The 23,189-nt window shown below is 52.7% G+C and overlaps 3 protein-coding genes across 38 annotated transcripts in view; 2 read left to right on the plus strand and 1 right to left on the minus strand.

The window, feature by feature from the left end:
• Nucleotides 1–11,149, plus strand: part of SSH2 (slingshot protein phosphatase 2) — a 236,835-nt gene extending 225,686 nt beyond the window's left edge. For 12 of the 15 annotated variants that reach the window (XM_081580226.1, XM_081580228.1, XM_081580217.1 and 9 more), the window contains 2 exons: nucleotides 1,181–2,015; nucleotides 4,155–11,149. In XM_081580226.1, the coding sequence (XP_081436352.1) occupies nucleotides 1,181–2,015; nucleotides 4,155–6,182 (2,863 nt within the window). In that variant the 3' untranslated portion in view covers nucleotides 6,183–11,149. The remainder of the gene's footprint in view (nucleotides 1–1,180; nucleotides 2,016–4,154) is intronic. The other 3 variants (XM_081580231.1, XM_081580232.1, XM_081580230.1) reach the window with 2 other exon arrangements.
• The window catches only part of LOC145542103 (uncharacterized), a 32,068-nt gene extending 12,960 nt beyond the window's left edge, over nucleotides 1–19,108 (minus strand). For 6 of the 9 annotated variants that reach the window (XR_014079587.1, XR_014079582.1, XR_014079588.1 and 3 more), the window contains exons 1-2: nucleotides 18,914–19,108; nucleotides 17,840–17,943 (exon numbers count right to left, since the gene is read on the minus strand). Coding sequence is in view for 1 of the 9 variants with exons in the window: in XM_081580265.1 (XP_081436391.1) it covers nucleotides 17,840–17,943; nucleotides 18,914–18,916 (107 nt within the window). In the remaining 8 variants the exon portion in view is untranslated. Of the gene's footprint in view, nucleotides 1–1,407; nucleotides 2,056–2,078; nucleotides 3,759–3,856; nucleotides 3,892–14,160; nucleotides 14,425–17,839; nucleotides 17,944–18,913 lie in introns of those variants that run through there. The other 3 variants (XR_014079589.1, XR_014079585.1, XR_014079586.1) reach the window with 3 other exon arrangements.
• Nucleotides 14,989–23,187, plus strand: CORO6 (coronin 6). 14 transcript variants are annotated; one of them, XM_081580246.1, is made up of 11 exons: nucleotides 14,989–15,264; nucleotides 16,295–16,602; nucleotides 18,054–18,176; nucleotides 18,756–18,885; nucleotides 18,982–19,163; nucleotides 20,291–20,410; nucleotides 20,851–20,955; nucleotides 21,044–21,189; nucleotides 21,536–21,593; nucleotides 21,692–21,922; nucleotides 22,015–23,187. In XM_081580246.1, the coding sequence occupies exons 2-11, from the start codon at nucleotides 16,405–16,407 to the stop codon at nucleotides 22,135–22,137; spliced, it is 1,416 nt and encodes a 471-aa protein (XP_081436372.1). In that variant the 5' UTR covers nucleotides 14,989–15,264; nucleotides 16,295–16,404; the 3' UTR covers nucleotides 22,138–23,187. The 14 variants fall into 14 exon arrangements, with proteins under 14 accessions (XP_081436372.1, XP_081436371.1, XP_081436380.1 ...); XM_081580245.1 differs by having other exon boundaries at nucleotides 14,989–15,203; XM_081580254.1 differs by having other exon boundaries at nucleotides 14,989–15,174; nucleotides 16,343–16,673; nucleotides 18,025–18,176.
• Nucleotides 23,188–23,189: the final 2 nt, after the last annotated feature.

The following is a 23,189-nucleotide window of genomic DNA, read 5'->3' on the forward strand; positions in this document are numbered from 1 at the left end:
CTTTAGCTTGGTGATTTTTATCCAGAGATCCTTATAAAAGGGGCCTGTACTTTATGCTTATCCTCTTCCTCTCTGTTACCATCCTTCATCTCCAGATTTTCTAGCCTCATCTTTGCTGCCACAGTGAACCCTCCGAGTCCTAACCACTGCACCACCAGGGACCTCCCTCATCTTCACTTTCTAATTCAAGAAAGACTGTCTGTGCTAAATAAATAATAGCTAATGTTATTTAAAAAAAAAAAAAGACTATCACCCTCCTCACACTTCCACATCAGTGATTAATCCTCTAGCAGCTCTTTATCTCAATTATGAACACTTATACTGGGCTCCATTAAAGTGTTTCTCTTTGTATTACTTGGATGCTGTTTTGTTTTAGTTTTTCCCCCAGTTATTAATACTAAACATGCTCATTTTTAATTCACAAATTACATACTACAGAGTGTAGAATGTAAAACCCTCCCCCAAAGTGAAAGCCCTGCCTTCCTCAAAATAGACACTGTTACCAGTTTAATGATGCTCCTCCAGATATTTTCCTACATTTATTCTGACATGGGAACTAACTGTTCCAAGTGTGTTCAACATGCTTTTCACTTAATAATACACCTTGGACATCGTTCCATTGAAATACTGACTGTTTCTAATAGCCTCCTAGCATGTTAAGTGTATGGACTGTAATTTAAATAAATTTTTTTGGTGCCATAGTGTTAGAGTAAACATCCTTATATATATAGCTTTATGCACCTATGTAGTAGTATTTCTCAAAGTAAAAATTTTAAAGGGAGAGTTGCTGGTGAAAGGGTTAAATTTTGAGAGCTATTGCCAGATTTCATTCTTTGAAATTGTACAGTTCACACTCCTACAAACCATGTATCATGAGAGTGCTAGTTTGGCCAAACCATCATCAACACTGACTGTTAACAACCATCTTAGCTCTTGTAAGTCTGATCATAAAAAGTCAGATCTCATATTCATTTGCTTTTGTTGTTGTTTTGCTTTGTTTTTGTTGTTTGCTATTAGTGACATTGAGCCTCTTTTCAACTGTTGATTGCCTACTCCCAATGGGCATTAACAGAGCATCTTGCAGGATACGATGTACATTTCTCTGGGAGCGGTTTCCTGGGAAGGTATTGATTGTTTTGACAAATCAGAGTAAGGCATTTCCTATGTGTATCCTCCACAGCAAACAGCGGCACAACAAACTCTGGAGATCACATTCAGATAGCGACCTCTCGGACCACCACGAACCCATCTGCAAACCAGGACTGGAACTCAACAAAAAGGAGATCACTACCTCAGCAGACCAGATTGCCGAGGTGAAGACCATGGAGAGCCACCCACCCATCCCACCCGTCTTTGTGGAACACGTGGTCCCGCAGGATGAGAATCAGAAAGGCCTGTGCACCAAAGAAAGAATGATCTGCTTGGAGTTTACTTCTCGGGAATTTCACACCGGACAGATTGAAGATGAATTAAACCTAAATGACATCAATGGATGCTCATCAGGGTGTTGTCTCAATGAACCGAAATTCCCTCTTGACAACTGCCATGCATCCAAAGCCTTAATCCAACCTGGACAGGACCCAGAAATGGCCCACAAGTTCCCAGACTTAACCGTGGAAGATCTGGAGACGGACGCGCTGAAAGCAGACATGAACGTCCACCTGCTGCCCATGGAAGAGCTGACATCCCGCCTGAAAGATCTCCCTATGTCCCCAGATCCCGAGTCACCGAGCCCCCAATCCAGCTGCCAGGCCACAGTCTCAGATTTCAGTGGAGATCGCATTGACTTTTTCAGCGCTCTAGAGAAGTTTGTAGAGCTTTCCCAAGAAACCCGGTCCCGATCTTTTTCTCATTCAAGGATGGAGGAAATGGGTGGAGGAAGGAGTGAGAGCTGTCGACTGTCAGTGGTGGAAGCAGCCCCTTCCGAAGCGACCACTGATGAGCAGAGAAGCAGCTCTTTGAGTAACACCCCTCACGCATCCGAGGAGTCTTCAGTAGATGAGGAACAGCCAAAGGTAAAGACTCTCTTTATGGTTCTGTCCCTACTGATGTTCTCTGTCAAGACAAAATATTTGGGATTCTGCTCTGTTCACTTTATTTTTGATGTTGATAAAGACTGAAGAAGGCGATATGGGAGAGACAGTCTGGCTGGGACTTTCTGGGAAAACTTAGGGTTTAAATATAGTTATATTTTTTAAATCAGTGGCATTTTGAGAATTTATCTTTCCAGGCTTTCGGTGTCATTGGAAGCATTTCTGAAAGGGGATGAGGGAAGAAGGGATTGCCAAAACGCATGTCCTCCCAGAACAAGGAGAGGTCCCCCCGGACCTCTGCAGTTCAGATCAAATCTCAACCAGCAGGGAGGTGCCAGGGACTCACCTGCTGCCTGAGTGAGACCCATCTCTCTGAGAGGATGGATTTGTTTGGGGAAATTCTTTCTGCCTCAGAAAATTCAAAGACTGGACATGTGTTAATAGTTGTTGGAGTAGCAGCTAATTCCCATGCTGAGTTCTTGCTATTGATAATGTGTCTGAATTGTTCCTCATCTTGCCACCCTGTGGTATTCGAGAACTGAGAGATGGTTTGAGGAAATAATTTAAGAGCAGACAGAATCCCAAGATTCTTCTCAGTGGCCGATGAGTTCCTATGAGCCATCTCAGACCAGGGGAACAGTTATGTGTCAACAGTTCTAAGACTCACATTATTTTTCTCATTTTGACTTTTGAAATTGGGTGGTATCTTAAAAACAATGGTATCTTAGATTGATAATGGGAAGTAAATGGTGATCTATTTGCTTTAATGAATGACTTCATAAATGAAGTCATTTTATGATTTCAGTGGAGCTGACTAGACTCTTGATATCTCCTGATGTCCACCTACTTACATTTACCACCTCGTGTACTCCTCATCTGTCTTCTCTCTTCTTAACCAACCCAGGGCAGTTGCTGCCTCTGCTTCTGTCTTCTCTTCTCCCCCAAAGTTATGCCTCTATTTCATTTCTGCTGGGAGACCAGAATGCTCAAGCCTGCCTTTGGACTAATGGATGCAGCGGCTCTGACAGAAATAGCTTCTCTGCCAAGTTCCTGGTCATACGAGCACTCTCCCCACAGCCCCTGCACCTCACTGGGCTTGCTGTGGCTTCTCTCCCAGCGTTGGCAAGTTGGCCTCTGCCTGATGTCCTGGCACATTTCTCCCAAAGGCATAACTGACCTTGCTAGTCTGTACTAGCTCTGATTCTTTTGAAGGAGAAAGACCAGAACAATTCCTAGGGAAATACTGGACTTTGAAAATTTACAAAAATGCTGCCAAAGTAGATTGAGGCTCAGAATGATGTTGCTTTAAGAGATGTCCAAGGGCCATCTCTGAATTCTGAGATTCTTAACTGTTTTACAGTAGGGCTTGATTTCGCATTGGCCAGTTTTCTTTGGCTTTGTTCTAAACCCATCTGAGGACTTGTAACTTGTGGAACAGTAAAATGTCAGAGTCACAGTTTCTCAGTTTGCTCAGGCATGTGGCTGCATCAGCCACGGAAGAAGCCCCATGAAACATAAGAATTGTGCTCACATGCCGGGATGCAGCCACTGGGAGAAGCAGCGGGAGGAGTGGATGAGAGCTGGCAAGACAGAGGACAGAAGAGAGCAGTGAGACTCCCAAGTCAGACATCCATCTCCCTCGGACTTTGGGCATATTTAAGGCGGCCACTGAGCCCTTCAGTGGAACTCTTCCCCTTGAACCAGGTTAGGCCAGAAGTTGATAGGCTAGAGAGGAAAAGTTTCATTTACCCAGGGTGGCCTGAATCTAGAAGGCTCAGGGTCTTCAGAAAATAAGGATTATAGGAGCCTCCAGGGCTACTTACTGTTTACTTTTGGAGCAAGCTATTGGAACAGAATCCTATTAGAGCAAACAGAACAAAAGTTTAATAGACAGTGACACAGTGTATGACTAATTTTGTACCTCTGCCTTTGGTGAATCTGTTATTTTCTTGTACCATGAAATAGAGTGTAACCCCAGGCAGAGGACAGTTCCAGGCACTCCATGATTTGTGTCCTCAGAGCCAGAAGGTTCTCCTGGATCAGAACCTAGTGAGCAAACTATCTGGCTCTTTCAATCAGACTCCAGTTTACCATAACCTTCTCACTGTTTCCTCTTCTTAGGCAATCTCAGAACAGGTCAGCCCAGACATCTTCATGCAGCCACACTCAGAAAATGCGATGTCAGTCAAAGAAATCGTCACTGAGATTGAATCCATCAGTCACGGAGCCGGACAGATTCAAGTGAAAGGAGACGTGCTGTCCAACCCATGCCACACACCAAAGAAGCACATCGTCCACGAGCTGCCCCTGGAGAGGGCCCAGGCTGCGGAGAACAGACCTGGAAACTTGGAGCAGAGTGAAGGTTCCTGCCCAGCCCAGCCTGAACCAGCCCAAGACTCAGGGAAGGGGGACCCCGAGGGGCACCCAGGGGTACACTCCTCCACCGCAGAGGTGGAAGAAGAGGAACCAGTGGAGGGGGAACAAGAGCTCTGGGGCCCCGGGATGCCCCCAGATGCCAAGTGGTACCCCGGGTCCGTGAGGCGAGCCACCTTGGAGTTTGAGGAGCGCCTGCGGCAAGAACAGGAGCACCACAGTACTGCCCCTGTGGGGACCTCGCTGTCCACTCGCAAGAATTCCAAAAATGACTCTTCAGTGGCAGACCTGGCAGCGAAAGGGAAGAGTGACGAAGCCGCCCCAGAACCATCATATGTCCCCAAGGAGCCAGAGACGGGCAGGGGCCAAGGGCGATGCGGTGGGTCTGAGTCTGGCTCTTTACCACGTCCTGAGCAGCTTGCCGTTCTGCCGGCCCCTGAGCTGCAGGAGTCTCACCCGGCGCCAGCACCTCAGGATGGCCCATGGCACGAAGGCGTCCTGCGGGAGCCGAGGACTGTGGTCTCAGGCCAGGGGCCCGAGACACCAGCGGCCCCTGCTCCCTTTCCCAAGAAGATAGAAATCATTGAATACACCTACACAGCCACATCACCTGATCCCGGGCCAGGGCAGGAGAGAGCCGGCAGTGAGAAGAGTGGGGCGCAGGGACTGAGGACAGTGAAGGTGGAAGAGGCCCTCACTGTCCTCTGTGCTCTGGATGAAAATCTGAACCGGACGCTGAGCCCTGACCAGGCTCCTCTGCACCCCAGAGTGCTACCTCTGCCTCATTCTTCCTCTCCCCAGCACGAGCCCAGCAGGCCAGTCGACCTGCCCCCCGCCCTGAGCAGCCCAGCAGCGCCTGCTGTCAGTCCCACGACCCAGCCGTGTGGCACCAGCCCGGATCACCTGCACCCCCAGACGGTGGTTCACCTGGAAGGCTTCACAGGGCAGAGCAGCACCACAGACAGCGGGCCCTCCACGGAGCAGGGCAGCTGGGAAGAAAGTCAGGAGGGCCCCCTCTCCAGGGGCAGTGAAGTGCCATATCAGGGCTCCCAGTTCAGTAGCGAAGACCTGCATTTAATCAGCCAACTGGGTGATAATATCGGGGAGCAACCAGAAAAGCTGGACCCAACACCTGTAGCCCGTCAACTCCCACACAGCTCCAGTAGCGACAGTATAAAGAGTCTCAGTCAGAGCACCAGGGTGGTGAAGGGACGCGCTAAAGAAATCGAGTCCCAAGCGACTTCCCAGGTAGGGCTCCCCAAGCCACCCCAAATGAGGCGTTCAGCTTCCCTTGCCAAGTTAGGTTACTTGGACCTCTGTAAAGACTGTTCACCAGAGAGGGAGCCTGTCTCCTCTGAGTGCCCTCATCTCAAACTGCTTCAGCCCTTCCTCAGAACAGACTCGGGCATGGAGGCCCAGGAGCCCCCAGAAAACCCAGACACTCCCCAGAACCGAGAGCCCACCAAGTATTTCATAGAGCAACTCAGAACCACAGAGTGTATTGCGCAGAGCAGGCCAGTGGAGAGGCCCCTTGTACAGTACGCCAAAGAGTTTGGTTACAGTCAGCAGTGTTTGCTCCCCAGGGCAGGACCTGAATTGACTAGTTCGGAAGGAGGCCTTCCTTTGGTACCGACCCAGGGACTGCAGGACACCAGCCCGGCCCCAGGGCTGGCTGTGGCGCCCCGACAGCAGCACGGCAGAACTCACCCCCTTAGGAGACTGAGAAAAGCAAACGATAAAAAACGGACAACCAACCCCTTCTATAATACCATGTGATTCTGAGCCTGTACACATGACTTTCTAAAAGAAATGTTTGTAAAAGGGGCAGGTGTAATACGTAAGGAACCATGCACTTTATTGGTTAATTTTATAATATTTTGGTCATTTTACTGTTCCTGGCGCATGCAGGGTTTGTTCCCCACCCCCACCCCATGTGTGTGTGTGTGTGTGTGTGAGAGAGAGAGAGAGAGTTTGATTTGGACGGCAAGACCATTTTGTCATTTTTTTTTTTTTTGGAAAATTCAAACCTCAAAAAAATACTCATTTTCAAAGAACACCTTTATCCAAGGCAACATGCTGTTTTTCAATCAACTGCCACCTGCTCCTCATTTTGCCCTCTGAGGAAAGGCCTGCTGGCTTGATTGGGAAGGAAGCAGATGGGGAGGGTGGGGATGAAGCTGGAAATTGGAAGCGCTGCCCTAGGCCTGTGTGATGAGGGTTTGGTCTCCAGACCTGATGCATTGGATTCAGATTTGCTGAAGGGGGCAGCCTGACGTCAGTGTCTTCTCAGCCCAGCCCTTTGGGAGTTCCCGAGGTGGGCAGGCTCTGCTTTGCTTTCAAAGAGGGTCTTCCAGAATTCATCTTTCCTGGTCTCCAGAGTGTATCATTACAAAAAGGCATGATAACAGCTGGCTTTGTAAACCTATCAAGCAAATACTTTTTTTTTTTTTACCCCAAGCAAATAATTTTATTTAATTTAAAATGACCTTCAAATGAAATCCAAGAGGTCCTCTGTAGAGGGAAGCCGAATAGGAGGAGGTGAAATTGGGGGTGGAGAGGTGGTCACGCCCAGTATCTTCTGGGTGGATGGACTCCACTAACGTGGTCATCCTACCCCTTTCTTCCCCACCCCTTCTTCCCCACTACCCCCTGGAAATGTGCTCTGCAGCATCCTCCCAATGAGAAAACACGATAGGGACAAGTTTGAAAAACAGCAACTTAAAGTGTGTTTGTGTTCTAAAATGAGGACAGATATAGGGTTTTAACCCTTTCGTTACTTGAATAATTCTGTGGGCCTTTTGAGTTTCATGGCCATATTCTTTCCAATTTATTTTCCTCCCTCATGCTGTTTCTCCCAACGCTGCCTAATTTTTTTTTAATTTCATAGATATTTGAATTGTTACATGACCTATGTATAACCTCCATCGAATGCAAAGTTTTTCTTTTTAATATTATCACTGTTAACACTTGACATAAGTTTTATTTTTTTCTTTTCCTGGAAGATTTGTCATTTCTCTAGTTTATATACAGTATTTATGTACATAATGTCATCACTTTATCACATTGTTTTGTTGTTACTGTTGTAGGGTCTTTTTGATTTATCCATTTTAAGAAGGAGTAAAGCTGCAACTGGAAGACATACAGATACCACAGAAATAAATCTCATGGGTGTTGGTAGGAATCTGCAGAGTATATATGGACAGTGGTATAATTTAAATGGAGACTTCTAATCACCAGCTCCTGCCAAATTATGCGTTAGTAACTTCCTCCTCAGAGAAACCCCTAAAGGCTCCCAATTAGATTGCAGTGTGACTGAAGGCTGATGCCTCTTTGAGACTGAAATCCCAGAACGTTGTCTGCCAGTGGCTGAATCAGAGCCAGGGAGGATTTGTGAGTGTTACTGTTGCCTGGGTCAGAAGCCCCACATGGACTGGGCTGAAGGGCCACAGGGAGGCCTCGGCAAGGGCAGGTGCCCCTAATGACCACATTTAGGATGCTGTTGCTTTGCTGCTATTGTGGGGGTCCTTAACGCAGGAGCACCTGCTGTAAATACCCTGTTTCAGCTCCTTAAAGAACACATATTTAGCCCGGAAGGAACGCCTTCTGCCGCTCCTCAGAACCAAAGAGGTTTGCAGATTGGCTTCCTGTGTGCTTTGGTTGACAGCCACATCGCTGAGAGATAGACCAAGCACAGAGCTGAGGTTTAGGTTTGGGATTCGTCACAGCACTGAGAGAAGACAACAGATTCACAGGCTGTGAAGGTGATGTCAGAGGCCAGAGCTCGGTGAGGACAGGGTGACCCAAAGGAGACAGCAGAGGTGGACTGAGGCCACTCCTAGGTGCTCAAGACGAGCTGTGAATCCAGTTGCCATGAGGAGGCCATGGTTGGGTCTGACGTCCCTGCCAGGAGGCCAATTAGACAGAAACCTCCTGTTCTAAGTGTTTTTTAAGGTGTAGTAATGATAGGTACCTGTGCTGTTCCTGAATAGTTTCTTCAATGTTCAGATGTATCATCCACACAGTTTTGTGACTCCTGGATATTTAATGTGTTGTAAAGTGTTCTGCTAGGTGGCATGTACCAGTGTGAGGAGACTTGCAAGACAGGGTTATGAATTTCCAGGGCTCATCCATTGACACTGCCCTGTCTGATTGAGGCAGTTCCATCACCAAGATGATGGGGAAAGGACAGGAAACTGCAGGGTTGGGAAGAGGAGGCTTGGCGTGGAGGTAAAGAGAGTAGTGTCCATTCAGTGAATCCCCTGAGATGGTGACATCCCCCATATTAAGAAGTACACACCTGGGGGTTGACAGCATTGCACTGTTCTTGCCTTGGGGTTTAATGCTCACTCTGCATTAAATAACCACAGATGCGGGGCGGGGGGGGAGCCTTCAAACGCTGTGAAGAAAAAAACCTATTTTTTAAGCGTCGAGGAAACGGTCTTGCTCTGCCTTTTTTAAAAAATAATTATATTTTGTAATCATTTAATTTACCTGCCTAAAGAAACATTCTCTACACAAGGTCTGTAATTCAAGCATGCCATGGGGTTTTGCCAGCCCTCAGACTCCCACAACTGAGTGTTCTTGTGCTATTTACGTAGCTGATTTCAGTCCAGGGGAAGTCCATGATAGCCTATCAACAACTTTCCAAACTGTATTCTCTTCAAACGGTCTGATAATCTCGGGTGACCTATTTCCCTTTTCTGTTCGTGGAAGACCCAGACCCAGAGCAGCAGGTCTGACCTCTCGCTCAGTGCCTCTTGTTCTCTTTACTTTGAAAACTACCATAGCCTGACTCACAATTTATTCTGGAGGGCTGTGTGTGTGTGTGTGTGTGTGTGTGTGTGTGTGTGTGTGTGTGTGTATAAAAAGTTGCATTGTGGTGCCTGGGGTGAAAGCTCCAGGGCACACAGATTTTGAGCTGTAATCTGGATGGCTCTCTGGTCAGCAGGAAGGAGAAGCCCCCCCTTGTTTGATTTTAGAAACAACTTAGGCATGGTGTGTGCTCTAGCAGACATAGGACTGTACTGTAGTCATCCTCATCTCACCTCATTTGGATGGCCTTTCAGATTTCGAATGTTTGGGATCATTCCTAACATTTCAGGCTCTTTATCTAGCATTCTTCCGATTCTGTACCTGTATCCCAGCTGGCATTTCCTCTTTCTTGTTTTGTGAACTACCAAGAGCCCCAAGGACAGTCTGAGGATGACCACCTGGGCTCTGGGGTCCCCCCTCCTGCTGAAAGGCCCCAGACAGATGCTGTCAGATAGACCTGAAGTTGCTGAGACTAGCAGCTCACAGAAATCTTCATTTGTTCCAGCTGAGGATTTCAGTTCTGAAGTGATCTAGCCATGTTTGGTAAAGATTTTTTTTTTTTGGTGGGAGTTGTTTCTCTAAGAAAGAAAGCATTATGCAAAAAGGGTCATTTTCAAGGGCATTTTCAATTTTTAAAATAAAGCCATTCTTTGGCTTTTTTGAACAACTGTCTGTGGATACTTTGTTTACATTGTGAGTATTAAAAAGAGCATCATCTTGATGACCGCTCAGTCTCCTCCTCCAGGCACCCTGCCCTGGCCATCCTCACACAGAGCAAGGCCCTTGTGGTCAGCCCTCATGGGGAAGTGGGCGAAACCTGGAACTGATTTCCATCTGTGTCCTGCACTCCCATCCAACACGCTGTATGGAAACAGTCGTCATTTCCTCAGTGATGGTGTGGTCTTATAGTGATGGTTGTAATGGTGAATGGCTAGTGTTGTTTTTCATTTTGTTTTGCTTTTTGATGGTAGATGAGATGAAATCTTAGCTCTTTCAGCACCAATCCAACTTAAGAGCATCTTGGATTCGTTTTCCCTTCCAAACTAAAAGATCAAGGCATGTATTAGGCATAAATGTATTTGCTGCCTCAACTCATCCAGGGGCCGTATTAGAATGAAAACTTGCCTGCCACCAGAGCAGGCAGCTGCACACTCCTAATCCTTCTCCAGGGCTTGGGGTCCCTGGGTGCCATGGAGGGCTATTGCAAGATGCTTCTGTACTTTTCCAGCCTGGAAGTGGAAGGTGACTGGGCCTGGCTCCTGCTGTGAAAAGAGAACTAGCCTCATTTTCTCAGTGCCCCAGAGATCTGGGACAGAATTTCTAAACTGGAATCATCCCTCATCGGCTTGAAGATGCCCCAAGAGGTATGTGACTAGTGCCACCATCTGTGTCCTCACAGCAGCACTAGCGGTGGCCGCCTGTACCCGGGGCTTAACTCAAGCTGATGACTCAGTCTGGAAGCTGGGTAACTGGCCCTGAAACGTTTCCCCATCAGTAAGTCCACAGGGAATTGTTTGGTTTGTATGTTCTATTGGAATTTGGTTTGCTTGGCATAGCTTAAGGTGCCTTTTCTTTTTTCCTTTCTACTTTATTTTGTAGGGCTTGTTGTAAAGGTAGAAAACAAGTCCCCAAAGCCCCTCCCACTGACTGTTAACCTTTGCCCAGACAACCCCAAACTTTTATGCTCACATTTTATTAAATAAAGCAGGTGCTCCCTGGAATCTCTGGGACCTTTTTGAGGCATTTGAAGCAGAATATAAAGAGTGGTCTCATCTCCTTCCTTAATCTTCCTGCTGGTTGGGATGTTCCACTTGTATCATAGATTTTTTATTACTGATGTGCTCCGCTGTTTTTAAATGTGAACTTGTGCGCAAATGTGCAGATTCAATGTTCTTGTTACAGATTGAATAAATTTTTATTTTGAAGATGAAGCGTGTACTCGATCAAGTGCAGCAAAAGAGGGAGGTGGTGAGAAGGTGGGGGGATTGGAAGAGAACACTGATGGTAAACATGATCAATTCTCACTGATTGCTCTCCCTCTCTATGAGATAGCTGAGTGCTAGGGAAAAATACAACTTTCTACCTCTCACAAAACAGGGACTGGATGGGAAATGAGGTCACCAAAGGTTATTTCAGATAGTGTGGCTCCAATCAAGTGACCAGGCTGGGAACTTGCCTGGTCAAAGAGGCTCTTGTCAAAGCCACCACCTGAATGTTAGAATGAATAAGCAAAGGAACCAAAATTCCTCCACCATCTGTGGGACGAAGTGTCTGCTCAGGACAGCTGCTGTGACCTGGCCCAACAGAGACTGGATTTCTTGGGTTGGTGACCTCTCTGGGCATGAATGAGAGTTCACAAGCTTTTGTTCAGCACAAGGCACCTCAGCTCAAGGAAAGGTTTCTAGAAATGGGATGTGACTTTCCGAAGAAGTAAAAGCTTTAACTCTCTCCCACCGTTAGAAAAGAAGCACTCAATGTCAACGGTAGAGGAAGAGAGATGGGGCCAAAGAGCAGCTCTCTAATAATACAGGCTGGGGACAGGGCAGAGAGGGGAGGAATTCCCTGGTGGCCCAGTGGTTAGGACTCTGAGCTTTCACTGCAGAGGGTGCAGGTTCAATCCCTGGTCAGGTAACTTAAGATCCCACAAGCTGCACGGCATAGCCCCAAACCCACAACAAACCAGGCTGGGAGGGAAGGGGTCTCCATTTCTCCCACCCCTCCAACAGACCCATCATGAGACATTTAGTGATGCCGTTCATCACAGATAAAGCAGTGCTACCATCTAGGGAAAGCTCCATTTCCAGAGAAAACACTGCCTTGTCAGTGTTTTATGGATGATATGAATCATCCATATCAAATGAGATGAGCACACCACTGGTGCCTGGCTTGAGTGCCAGAGTGCCTGATGATGAAGGCAAGGTCATTTCACAGAATATTCTAGGGGTGCCTGGAGTCCCTAACCCTGATCAGTCGTGGCTTTCTAGCCAAAGCAAATGGACCAAATCACCTCTTTAAGTTGCCAGGCCACTTCTTCCAGAAAAAATAGCTTTATGAAAGGTGAAGTCTGCCTGTCTCCTACGGATTGCAGTTTAGATGGATAACGGCAAGGGAAAGCACCAAATCCAAGGAGCTTTTTCCACTGATTGATTCTTTGTGCCTTGGCTCCACCCACCCATGGCTCTGCCAGGCCTTGGCAGCCAGAAGAAGGCTAGAGGGCAGGGCTGAGCCTTACCAGCTCTAAACAATACCTGAGTTCTTGCTCCTGTACCCAGAGAGCACACCCCCCCCTTCCCAAGTGATGGAACTGAAGGCAGAATGGATTGAAGGATTCCTGCTTCCTAGTCCCAGACCCTTCCCTCTAGAATGGAGTGCCTGGCTCTCTTTAAAGAGAAAGGGAGAGGAGAGAAGAAAAAAAAATGCCATTTCAAGGTAGGAGACAGCATGTCACGTAGCTTTTCTGCCAACAAGTGGTGCAGAGTTGGAAAGAACCTAACCCAGCCCTCTTCATTTTACAGCTCAGAGAGCTACAAAAATAGGGTGACTGAGCAACGGCTGAAACTCCAGTTTTGTAGTTAGTCCAGGCGTCCTTTCCTCTGTGCCACAAAACATAACTCTTGGTATCAGCATTTGTGAGACAAAGTGGCATTCTCCTTCAAGGAGAGACAGAAATGCATGGTGCTGGGCTTCCCTGGTGGCTCAATGGTAAAGAATCCACCTGCCAATGCAGGAGACAGGCTCAATCCCTGATCCCAGAAGATCCCATATGCCGCAGAGCAACTGAGCCCGTGCACCACAACTATTGAGCCTGTGCTCTAGAGTCCAGGAGCTGCAACTACTGAGGCCGCACACCCTAGATACCGTCCTCCACAATGAGAAGCCACTGCAGTGAGAAGCCCACACACTGCAACTAGAGAGGCCCCAACTCGCCACAACTAGAGAAAAGCCCAAGCAGCAATAAAGCCCAGCACAGCCAAAAATAAATTAAAAAAAAATTTTTTTTAAAAGAAATGCATGGTGCTGAAAAGCTTGACCCAGACACCAGAACTCCTGGGTAAGAATCTCAGCTCTACTCAGTTTCCTGCCTCAGTTTTCTCATCTGTAAAACAGGGGTAATAATAGCACCCATCTCAGAAGGCTATTATCAGAATGGAATTAATAAGTGTAATGTCTGTAATACAGTGTGTAGCTATTGTTATTAAGGAGCTACTGAGTCACTCAGGTCTTTTCCTCCTAATCATGTGCCCGGAATCTTTAGGTAAAAGGGAGATTCTTCATTTACTCTTATGCCCCACTCCAATGCCATAATTATTCCTGAAGCACCCATAACAAGTGTCTGGCCCACAAGCCACTGAATACTTGGACTCTTCCTGAGAAACAAGCTTCGTGATCTGTTTGAGGTTCTCACCACCCTCCTTCCCTTTACCCCTAATGCTGACCTCGACCTTTTGGAAGGCTGTGTTCCATTGATTTCCAGGTGTGTCCTGGAGAATGAGAAGTAATCGCTGGTCCCCTGTGCCCTCCAGAGCCTTATGATCTAAAGGAAGACATCCAGGCAGTGGGTGAGACTGCTTAGACAGCAAGCAGCTAAAGGGACTAGTTGTTTTCACTGGCTGCATTTTGACCAGATTTCTTTTTATCACTTCTTTAATCTTGGTCTAACTCAGCTGGTAAAGAATCTGCCTGCAATGCAGGAGACCTCAGTTTGATTCCTGGGTGGGGAAGATCTGCTGGAGAAGAAATAGGCTACCCACTCCAGTATTCGTGGGCTTCCCTTGTGGCTCAGCTGGTAGAAAATCTGCCTGCGCTAAGGGAGACCTGGGTTCCATCCCTGGGTTGGGAAGATTCCCTGGAGAAGGGTAAGGCTATCCACTCCAATATTCTGGCCTGGAGAATTCCATGGACTGTATAGTCCGTGGGGTCGCAGAGTCAGACACGACTGAGCAACTTTTAACTTTCACTTAATCTTGGTCAATAGTCAGATCCAAGGGTCTTGAAGGGGAGCGGGAGGGGGTAGGGGCTTCCAGGAACACAGCAGAATACCAATACAAACAAGGCCCTCAAGACTTGAGGAGTCAGGTTCAGTGTCTAAAATCTGGCTAAAGACCTGGGCCAGCTGCTCTTCCTTGAACTTGGTGTTCTCTTTTTTCTCCTTCATTCCTACTCCCGGTTTTTAGGTTGCTTTCTGCCCTGTTCCATGGAATCCTCCCTAAAGGGGTGAAATGCCTAGTACAATGACGGTGTATTAATAACACAGTAACAATAACATTCACAGCCCCCTGTCAGGTACTCTCCCAGCCGCCCTGGGCCAACCTAGGCCCTCATCCAAGGGTCCCCAGAGCATCCTCCGGGCCCGCTCCTCGGTGGTGTGTGGACGTGCAGTCCCACAGCCCCGGCCTGCCGGGACTGGCTAAATTGGGAGTGTGATTGCAGCAGGAATGCAGCGCGAAGGCATCTGATCTCTCGCGGCCGCCGGCTCTAAAGGGAGCGCGCCCCCTCGTAGGCTCGCTCTCTCAGCGCCCAGCTCTAAGGTCTGGGAACCTGGGCCTCCCCAGTTCACCCGGTAGGCGCGGAGCCCGGAGAAAGATCGCGCACAGCCCGCGAGCACACACGCAAAATTACTTTGGACCCTTCTCCCAGGCCGGAGGACGGGTCACGCTGCGTCTGCAGCGCTCGACTTTCCCGCCGCTTGAGGGGCGGGGCCTGCGTGGCCCCGCCCCCGCCGGAGGCCCCGCCTCCGCAGGTTGAAGGCAGCGGCAGCTGGGACTGCAGCGGCGCCCGGCCCCGGGAGTCGCAGGCAGCGGCCGGAGCGTGCAGCCGAACGCCCGAGCCCCAGACGCCGCGGACACCCGGAGAGGCAGTTCCGGCGCCCTGACGCTTCCCTCGGCCTCCAGCGCACCCCCAAGCCCCTCCGCAGAGAAGTCGCCGCGTGAGCGCCCCTCGGCCGGCCCAGGACCAGGTACTCCCCCACCGCCGCCGCCGCAGCCAGTGGAGCGGGCGGGGTGTCTGGAGGGGACAGAGGTCTGCGCCCCCTCCTCCCCCCACCGCCGCCAAATTCGGTCCCGGGCGGGGCGGACTTGGCGTCTATATTTGGCCGGACAGCGGCCCGCGCGCCCGCAGGGCGCAGACACCTCGTCTCACAAGAACGCAGTGCCGGGGCCGGAGGAGGGTGCGGGGAGGCCGGAGGCCAGGCCTGAGGCCGGGGGCTGCAGAAGCGGCTTGAAGGGCACAAGGATGCCCGGTACTGGGGAGCGGCTGGAGGCAGTGGCTGCGGTTTGGGAAGCGCTCGGTGTGGCCCCTGGGGAAGAGCTGAGTGCAAGCTCCTTGCGGGAGAAGAGGCACCTCACCCTCCCCATTCCACTTCTGAAAATACGGCTCTGGCCTGGGGAGGGGTTCGAGGACCCCACCCGCAAGAGTTTAGCAGGAGAGAGGACCCCGAGGAGAAGTGGGACTGAAGTATGGCGGGCAAAAGCCAGAATACCGTGGTGAGGGCCTCTTAGAGAAGCCTGTGCGAGAGGGGTGGGAGGAGGAGAGCCACCTTACAGCGCGTTCCTCCCACTCCCACCCCACCCGCGACAGCGTGGGAGGAAACTGATGACAGCAGGAGCAGGAAGGACTCAGGTTAGCTGACAGGAGGGACGCGTCCTGGGCAAAGTTTTAGAAAAAGGCAAACCCCATTTGCCTAACCTATGCCAGAGATGCTGAACTTAAGAATTTTGGGGGGCTGCAGTCCTAGCCCCACAAATGGCCTTAAGCCAGGAAGTCTCTGATTCTGGACAAGATGCCTCTGGGAGATAAACCACTTCGGTGAAGAGATGCTCACCCAAGGCTGGCAGCCGGAGGGCCTGGTGTTGAGGCTCCTCCCAAAACCGCTTGAACGTCCAGGAGAAGCTAACCAGGCCCAGTTAGCTTCCACTGTCCGCCCCAGTCTAAGGGGCAGTTCTCTAAGGAGAAGTCAAGTCCCAAATCCAAGTCTCCCGAACTAAGTGAAGAACTTTCCCATATATTAATCACCTTGAAGAAAACACCTTGCTTCTAGGACCAGACTCTATATTAATTTATACCTGACTCTTGGCCAGATAATCCTTCTCACTTGCCACTCCCCCAACTCTTCCTCCCTCCCACAGCTACAGGACTAACGACCAAAAGCATTTCTGGGCACTGAGATCCTCCATCTCTGCCCCCAGCTATGAGCCGGCGCGTGGTTCGGCAGAGCAAGTTCCGCCACGTGTTTGGACAGGCAGCAAAGGCTGACCAGGCCTACGAGGACATCCGTGTGTCCAAGGTCACATGGGACAGCTCCTTCTGTGCCGTCAACCCCAAATTCCTGGCCATTATTGTGGAGGCTGGGGGTGGAGGTGCCTTCATCGTCCTGCCTCTGGCCAAGGTGAGGGATGAGAGGAAGGAAGCAGGTGGAGGACGCTGACCGTGACTCCTGGGGACTCTGGACAGCCGCCTGTGTTCTCACCTAGCTCCATTCCTAATTCAGCAGGGCAGTCTAGGCAGACTGACTGCTCCCTATCCCCCAGTCACTCAGGGACTAGTTGGGAGGCTCCCTCACCCCTCCCAGGACAGCAGCATCCCATTGGTCCCCACCCACACACAGCCCATCCCTTCTCCATGCAGCACTCTGTTCCCAGCAGGGACCTAGAGGGGATGATGGATAGTTGGGAAGCAGTGGAGTCAGGACCTGGCCGGATTCTGTTCCTATTCTCCTGATGCCACACCCCTTCACGTTTTTGGCTTCTGGATCTTTGTACCCAGCCCAGGGTGACTACTGGATTAAATCACACCCCAGAGCAGCACAGTGAGGACAAGGTCAGGCTCTATCCAGAATCCTTGGCTGCCTCCCCCATTCTGGTTCTTGCAGTGAGGTAGAACAAGAGCAAAAGGCAGGGGGACATGACATATCAGGCCAGAGCCCCCAGTACTCCAGGGATGAGGGCCAAGCAATGACCATCACTTTTACTGAGTAGCCTCAAGCCCCTCAGCCATCCCTACCCATAGGCTGTCCACTTCAAGGTATGACCTTGACCTGGATTCTGGCCCCTACACCTTGTTAGGGGAGGCCCCACAGGTGGCAAGGTCAGGATGAGGCCTGACAATAGCCAGTGACTCACTCCAAGACAATGCAGACACCATCCAAGGACACCATCCCCAGGGCTCGAATTTCAGCAGGAGCCACCCCCTCCCCCAGTACAACCACCATTCCAATGCCACACGGCCACCCCTCTCCCCTGCCGCCTGGTCTGGGTCGATGCCAGCCCCTGCAAAGGCCTCAGAGCCCCCACAAACATACCATAAAGATTAAAAATAGATGGGCCTCAGCTCAGGTTGGGAGATAGCAGGCACGAGGAATGCCTGCTGCTTGTGGTTCCAAGGTAAAGCCAGTGACCAGGGAGAGATCTGCCCAGTGCGGCTAGGAAGGAGCTATGCAGCCCTGCACTGCATATAACCTTACCTTGACCTAATCCAGCAGGGGTTTCCCAGAGACATTTCAGGTGCAGGGGACAGGCCCAAGAACAGCGTCCTCCAATGAGGTGTTCTTGGAAGAGCACTGGACTCTCAGTCAAGTCTTGGCTCTACCAGTATCTTGCTGTGTGTCCTTGGTTAAGTTATCTTACCTCTCTGCATCTGATTCCTTGACATTAAATGACTTAGACTCTGCCTTCAGGGAAGTAGAGGAAGTAGGCTGGCTGGGTTTGCAGGAGCAGAGAGGGGGTGAGTTCTGCAAAGAGACAATAGAGAACAGACAGTTGAGATGTAAACAGGTCCACTCCCAACCCCCTGAAAACGCACAGGAGAATAGCCCCATATCTCCTTCTCTGACCCCTGCAGACAGGGCGAGTGGATAAGAACTACCCACTGGTCACTGGGCACACTGCCCCTGTGCTGGACATTGACTGGTGCCCGCACAATGACAACGTCATCGCCAGTGCCTCAGACGACACCACCATCATGGTAGGCACCAGGTGGATGCTGCTGGGCTGTGGGGCAGGGGAAGCAGGGAGGACGGCCTCACCTGTGCTTTGTAAGGTGGTAAGGGAGGTGCTGAGTGTCAGGGCCTGCCCTGCCCAGCTCCCAGGCTATTTTCAGCTACATGCCCACCCCCTCCCAGGATGCACTGCTTGGGACTAATTATAGCCGTGGCCACCTTGGAGCCTGAACAGCGTGGGGGCAGTGCTCTGAAGTCTCCCTGCTCAGGGGAGTAGGGAGGTCTCTGGAGAGCTGACAGCGCCCCCTCGTGGCTCCCAGCCGTTTCTGCCCCAGGCGGGTACCATCTCATGTTGTCCTGCATCTGACCCTTAGAGTTGGGGTGGGGGTGGGGAGAATTAGGGGAAAAAGTGAAGAAGTGAAATCTCTCAGTCGTGTCCTACTCTTTGCCACCCCATGAACTGTAGCCGGCCAGGCTCCTCCGTCCGTGGGATTTTCTAGGCAAGAATACTGGAGTGGGTTGCCATTTCCTTCTCCAGGAAGTAGGGGAGAAGCAGTGATAAAGCTGCTCATCCCACCTACCCTACGCCTTTTCCTTCCCCCCAGGTGTGGCAGATTCCAGACTATACCCCTGTGCGCAACATCACAGAGCCCATCATCACACTGGAGGGCCACTCCAAACGTGTGGGCATCCTCTCCTGGCACCCCACTGCCCGGAATGTCCTGCTCAGTGCAGGTCTGGGGGCCTAGGGAGGGGTCCCTACCATAGATCAGGGAGGAGGGGAGTGGCACAGGCAGGGCCCAGGTGATGGTGTCTGGCCATTCTGGGCAGGTGGTGACAATATGATCATCATCTGGAACGTGGGCACTGGGGAGGTGCTCCTGAGTCTAGACGACACGCACCCGGACGTCATCCACAGCGTGTGCTGGAACACCAACGGGAGCCTGCTAGCCACCACCTGCAAGGACAAGACCCTGCGAATCATCGACCCGCGCAAGGGCCAGGTGGTGGCGGTGAGTGCCTGGCCTGGCCACTCCCCAGCCCCTACCTCAGGGGGCAGCTGTCAGGCCTCTGTACCCGCCCTCCCCTGAGTCCTGCTTCCAGCGCTCACCTTCTCCACCTCTATCCCAGACCCCAGTCCTCCCTTTAGCCCCCTGCCCTAAGTAAGCCCCCAGCCCCGCTCGTCTCTGCCTGGCTCCTGTTTCCTCCCCTTCCCTGCATCTCAACAGCCCAGAGGAGGGCTGCCCAATTCGTGACTGAGGAGGGGAGAAGCTGCAAACTCTATCCTCCCACCAGGCCTTGCATGAACCTGAGCCCCCGACCCCTCTCCTCCCAGCTGGCACCCCTTCTTCCCGGGTCTGAGCCCAACCCTGGCTGACGGGCAGGCCCCTTTCCAACCTGGCCGACCCGCCGGGCTGAGGGTTGGAGGCCATCCCCGCGCGTTGTCTGTCCCAGCTGGGTGGCCTGTGAGGGCGGCGGCACCTGCCTCACCAGCCTCAGTCTAACCCGGGGCGCGGGCTGCGCGGGACACTGCACGTCGGCGCGGAGGGCGCGAGTCCAGCGCGGCGGGGCCGGGCGGAGCAGCGCGTGCTCTAACCCACTAACCCCGCGAGCAGGAGCGAGCCCGGCCTCACGAGGGCGCCCGCCCGCTGCGGGCCGTCTTCACCACAGACGGGAAGCTGCTCAGCACCGGCTTCAGCAGGATGAGTGAGCGGCAACTCGCGCTCTGGGACCCGGTAGGCCAGGCCGCGCCGGGCGCACGCGGGCGCACGCGCTCGCTCCTTCGCTGGGTCAGCTGGGAGCGCCCTCCCCGGCCGTGGCCCGCGCCCAAGAGAGCCGAAGCGGAGCGGGGAGCTCCGGTCTGGGAAGAGCCTGGCTGAGCTCCTGGGAAGCCCGCAGACATCTCCCCTGCCCTGAGGACGTTTAAGGGCTCAGCATCTGCTGAGAGAGGCGCGCACCCCGCGCTCTCCAGGCCTGGGGCCACCCAGGGGGGCCCCAGGAAACTGAATATTTAGGGCCCCTTTTGTCTCCGCCCCCGCCCTCACACCCAAGTCAGCAAGTTGGTTGCCCGGCCCTCCAGGCTCCCCAGCGCAGGCAACTGGGTGACGCCTCTCCCTGTCTCCTCCTCCCCCTCCCCCAGGAGAGGTTTGCGGCCCACGAGGGAATGAGGCCCATGCGGGCCGTCTTCACGCGCCAGGGTCATATCTTCACCACGGGCTTCACCCGCATGAGCCAGCGAGAGCTGGGCCTGTGGGACCCGGTAACGCAGCTGGACGCTTGGGGTGTGTGCCCCGGGGACAGGCATCACGGGGGAGGGGCCAGGCGCCCCCCACCCGCAGGGCATGCTCACCTGGACAGGGCTGGAGACTGCTGCCCCCTTGGCAGCGCCTGCCATCCCCACACCCACCCCTCTGCCCAGTTTTGCTGCGTCGCCTGAGGAGCCCACGCTGGCGCCCCCACCTGGTGATGCCGAGTCCCTGGGGGTGGTTTGCGGTGACTGCATGCGGCGGCGCAGGGAGTCTAGGTGGGGGGACCAGGAGTGGTGTCCAGAGGTGGGGTCTACAGCTTCGTTCACCAGAGCTGCCTTGGGAGTGCGAGGACGTCAGGGAGGGCAGGCAGTGTGCAGGAGCTTCGGGGCATCCGGAAGCGGCACCGAGGGCGGGATGGGGCTGGCTGTTCACGCCTCCTGTGCTTGGGCAGAACAACTTCGAGGAGCCAGTGGCGCTGCAGGAGATGGACACAAGCAACGGGGTCCTACTGCCTTTCTACGATCCCGACTCCAGCATCGTCTACCTGTGCGGCAAGGTGCTGGCGGCCGGGAGGGGAGAAGAGGGGGCCGGATGGAGATGAGGGGGGCCCGCCCGGTACGGCTCTGAACCGACTGGCTTTGCAGGGTGACAGCAGCATTCGGTACTTTGAGATCACCGAGGAACCGCCCTTCGTGCACTACCTGAACACCTTCAGCAGCAAGGAGCCTCAGAGGGGCATGGGCTTCATGCCCAAGCGGGGACTCGATGTCAGCAAGTGCGAGATCGCACGGTCAGCAGCTTTGCCCTTCCTGCTCACCTGCCTCTGTCCCCATGTCCATTCCGGGAAGACGCGGGGGCTTCCCCAGGCGTGTAATCTTTGGAAAGGGGTGGGCTGGGTTGGGAGGTTGGGGTCAAACAGACTCGTTTCCAGTGCCAGCGCTTGACATTCTCTGAACTTAAGTTTCTTCACCTGTTAAGGATGATAAACACCCTCTCAGAGGCGTTTTACCAGTTGGATGTGTTTAAAGTGCAATGCATCATAGGCGCCCAGCAAGTATTGGTCTCTAACCCCTTGGTCCCCCGAAAAGTAAAGGGAGTGGGAGCCTGAGCGGGTGCTGATCCCCGCTCCCTTTTAGGTTCTACAAGTTGCACGAAAGAAAGTGTGAACCCATCGTCATGACTGTGCCCCGCAAGGTGAGTTGATCGCTAGAGGGGTGGGCAGAGCTCCGAGGCGGAAGGGAGCGGAGCAGGCCCGGCACTCCGCTTGTTCTCCTGTCCCCCTACCCCCGCAGTCAGACCTGTTCCAGGACGACCTTTACCCAGATACGCCGGGTCCCGAGCCGGCCCTAGAAGCGGACGAATGGCTATCCGGTCAGGACGCAGACCCCGTGCTCATCTCGTTGAGGGACGGTTACGTTCCTCCCAAGCACCGCGAGCTCCGGGTCGCCAAGCGCAACATCCTGGACGTGCGCCCGCCCTCCGGCTCTCGCTGCAGCCAGTCAGCCAGCGACGCCCCCTTGTCGGTAAGGCCCCGCCCGGCTCCACCGAGACCCAATCAACAGCCCGCTACCGCCCCTCGCCCAACACCGCCTCTCCGGTCCTCTGCGCCCCGCAGCAACACACCCTGGAGACGCTGCTGGTGGAGATCAAGGCCCTGCGCGAGCAGGTGCAGGCCCAGGAGCAGCGCATCACGTCTTTGGAGAACATGCTGTGCGAACTGGTGGACGGCACGGACTAGCGCCGCCGGGGAGGTCCAAGCAGGGAGGCACAGCGGGGCGGAGCGCCAGCACACCCGCCAGGCCCCAGCTTTGGGTCTCGAGCTCCGCACCCCGCCCCTCTAGGCCTGGGCGGGGAATGGGGAGGGAACTGTGCCCTTCGCGGGAGTCCTGGACAATTGCAGAGATTCTCGTCCGTCTGGCTGCGTACCTCGTCCCGGATTTAGGCAGGAGCTGGCCTTGGAAGGCGTGGGTTGACGGGGCCTCAGCAATGGTGCTGCGCCGCAGGCAGTGTCCCCTTTGTTCCTCGCCCAGGGCAGAGAAAGTGCTTAGTGTTAGCGCAATCCTTGGAGATGGTGGGGAGCTTGGGCTTGACCTCAATGGGATAGCGATTCGACGGGTCTCCCCAGACTGGGGAAAATTACAACGCTTCTCCTTCTAATCAGCTCACTTGACCCCACCACCCTGAGTGGTCAACTGAACGGGCGTCACCCCAGTTCTACAAACACACAAACGTTGGCTGTAGAGCCGGTCCCCCGGGCTACACCCAGCAGTCCATGGCAGAGGGCTCCTTTCCTTCTCCCCACCTGCAGGGGAGAGGGCGGCTTCCTCGTGGCACTTCCGCAGAAGAACCAACCAGAGAACTGGCATGAGGAAGCAGGTTCCACCTCCACCACACACACACCACACACACACCTCCCAGCCCTCTGCTGTACACACACACACACCCCTCCCAGCCCTCTGCTGTACACACACACACACACACACACACACACACACACACACAGAGCTCCCAGCCCTCTGCTGTGGCCTTGACTCTAGGAGAAAAACAAGATGTTCTGAATGAAACATTTTACCAAGTGCTCAGTCTCTGCCTCCTGCATGAGTGGGGATCCAAGACCCCCAGCCTCTGTAAATGCCACCGCCAGAATCCTGGAGGCCCTGACAGATGAAACCCTCAGCTGAAACCCTCAGACATCCTCTTACTTCAGAGCCCTCCCCACTCTGAGGTTCAGAAGGAACCCTCAACCCGCGGGTGGGCGGTCTTCCCCAGTAAAGGCAGGTAGGAAAAACC

This window comes from Giraffa tippelskirchi, chromosome 3 (assembly GCF_054371585.1).
Source record: "Giraffa tippelskirchi isolate mGirTip1 chromosome 3, T2T-mGirTip1v1.2.pri, whole genome shotgun sequence".
In the NCBI taxonomy this organism is placed as follows: Eukaryota; Metazoa; Chordata; class Mammalia; order Artiodactyla; family Giraffidae; genus Giraffa; species Giraffa tippelskirchi.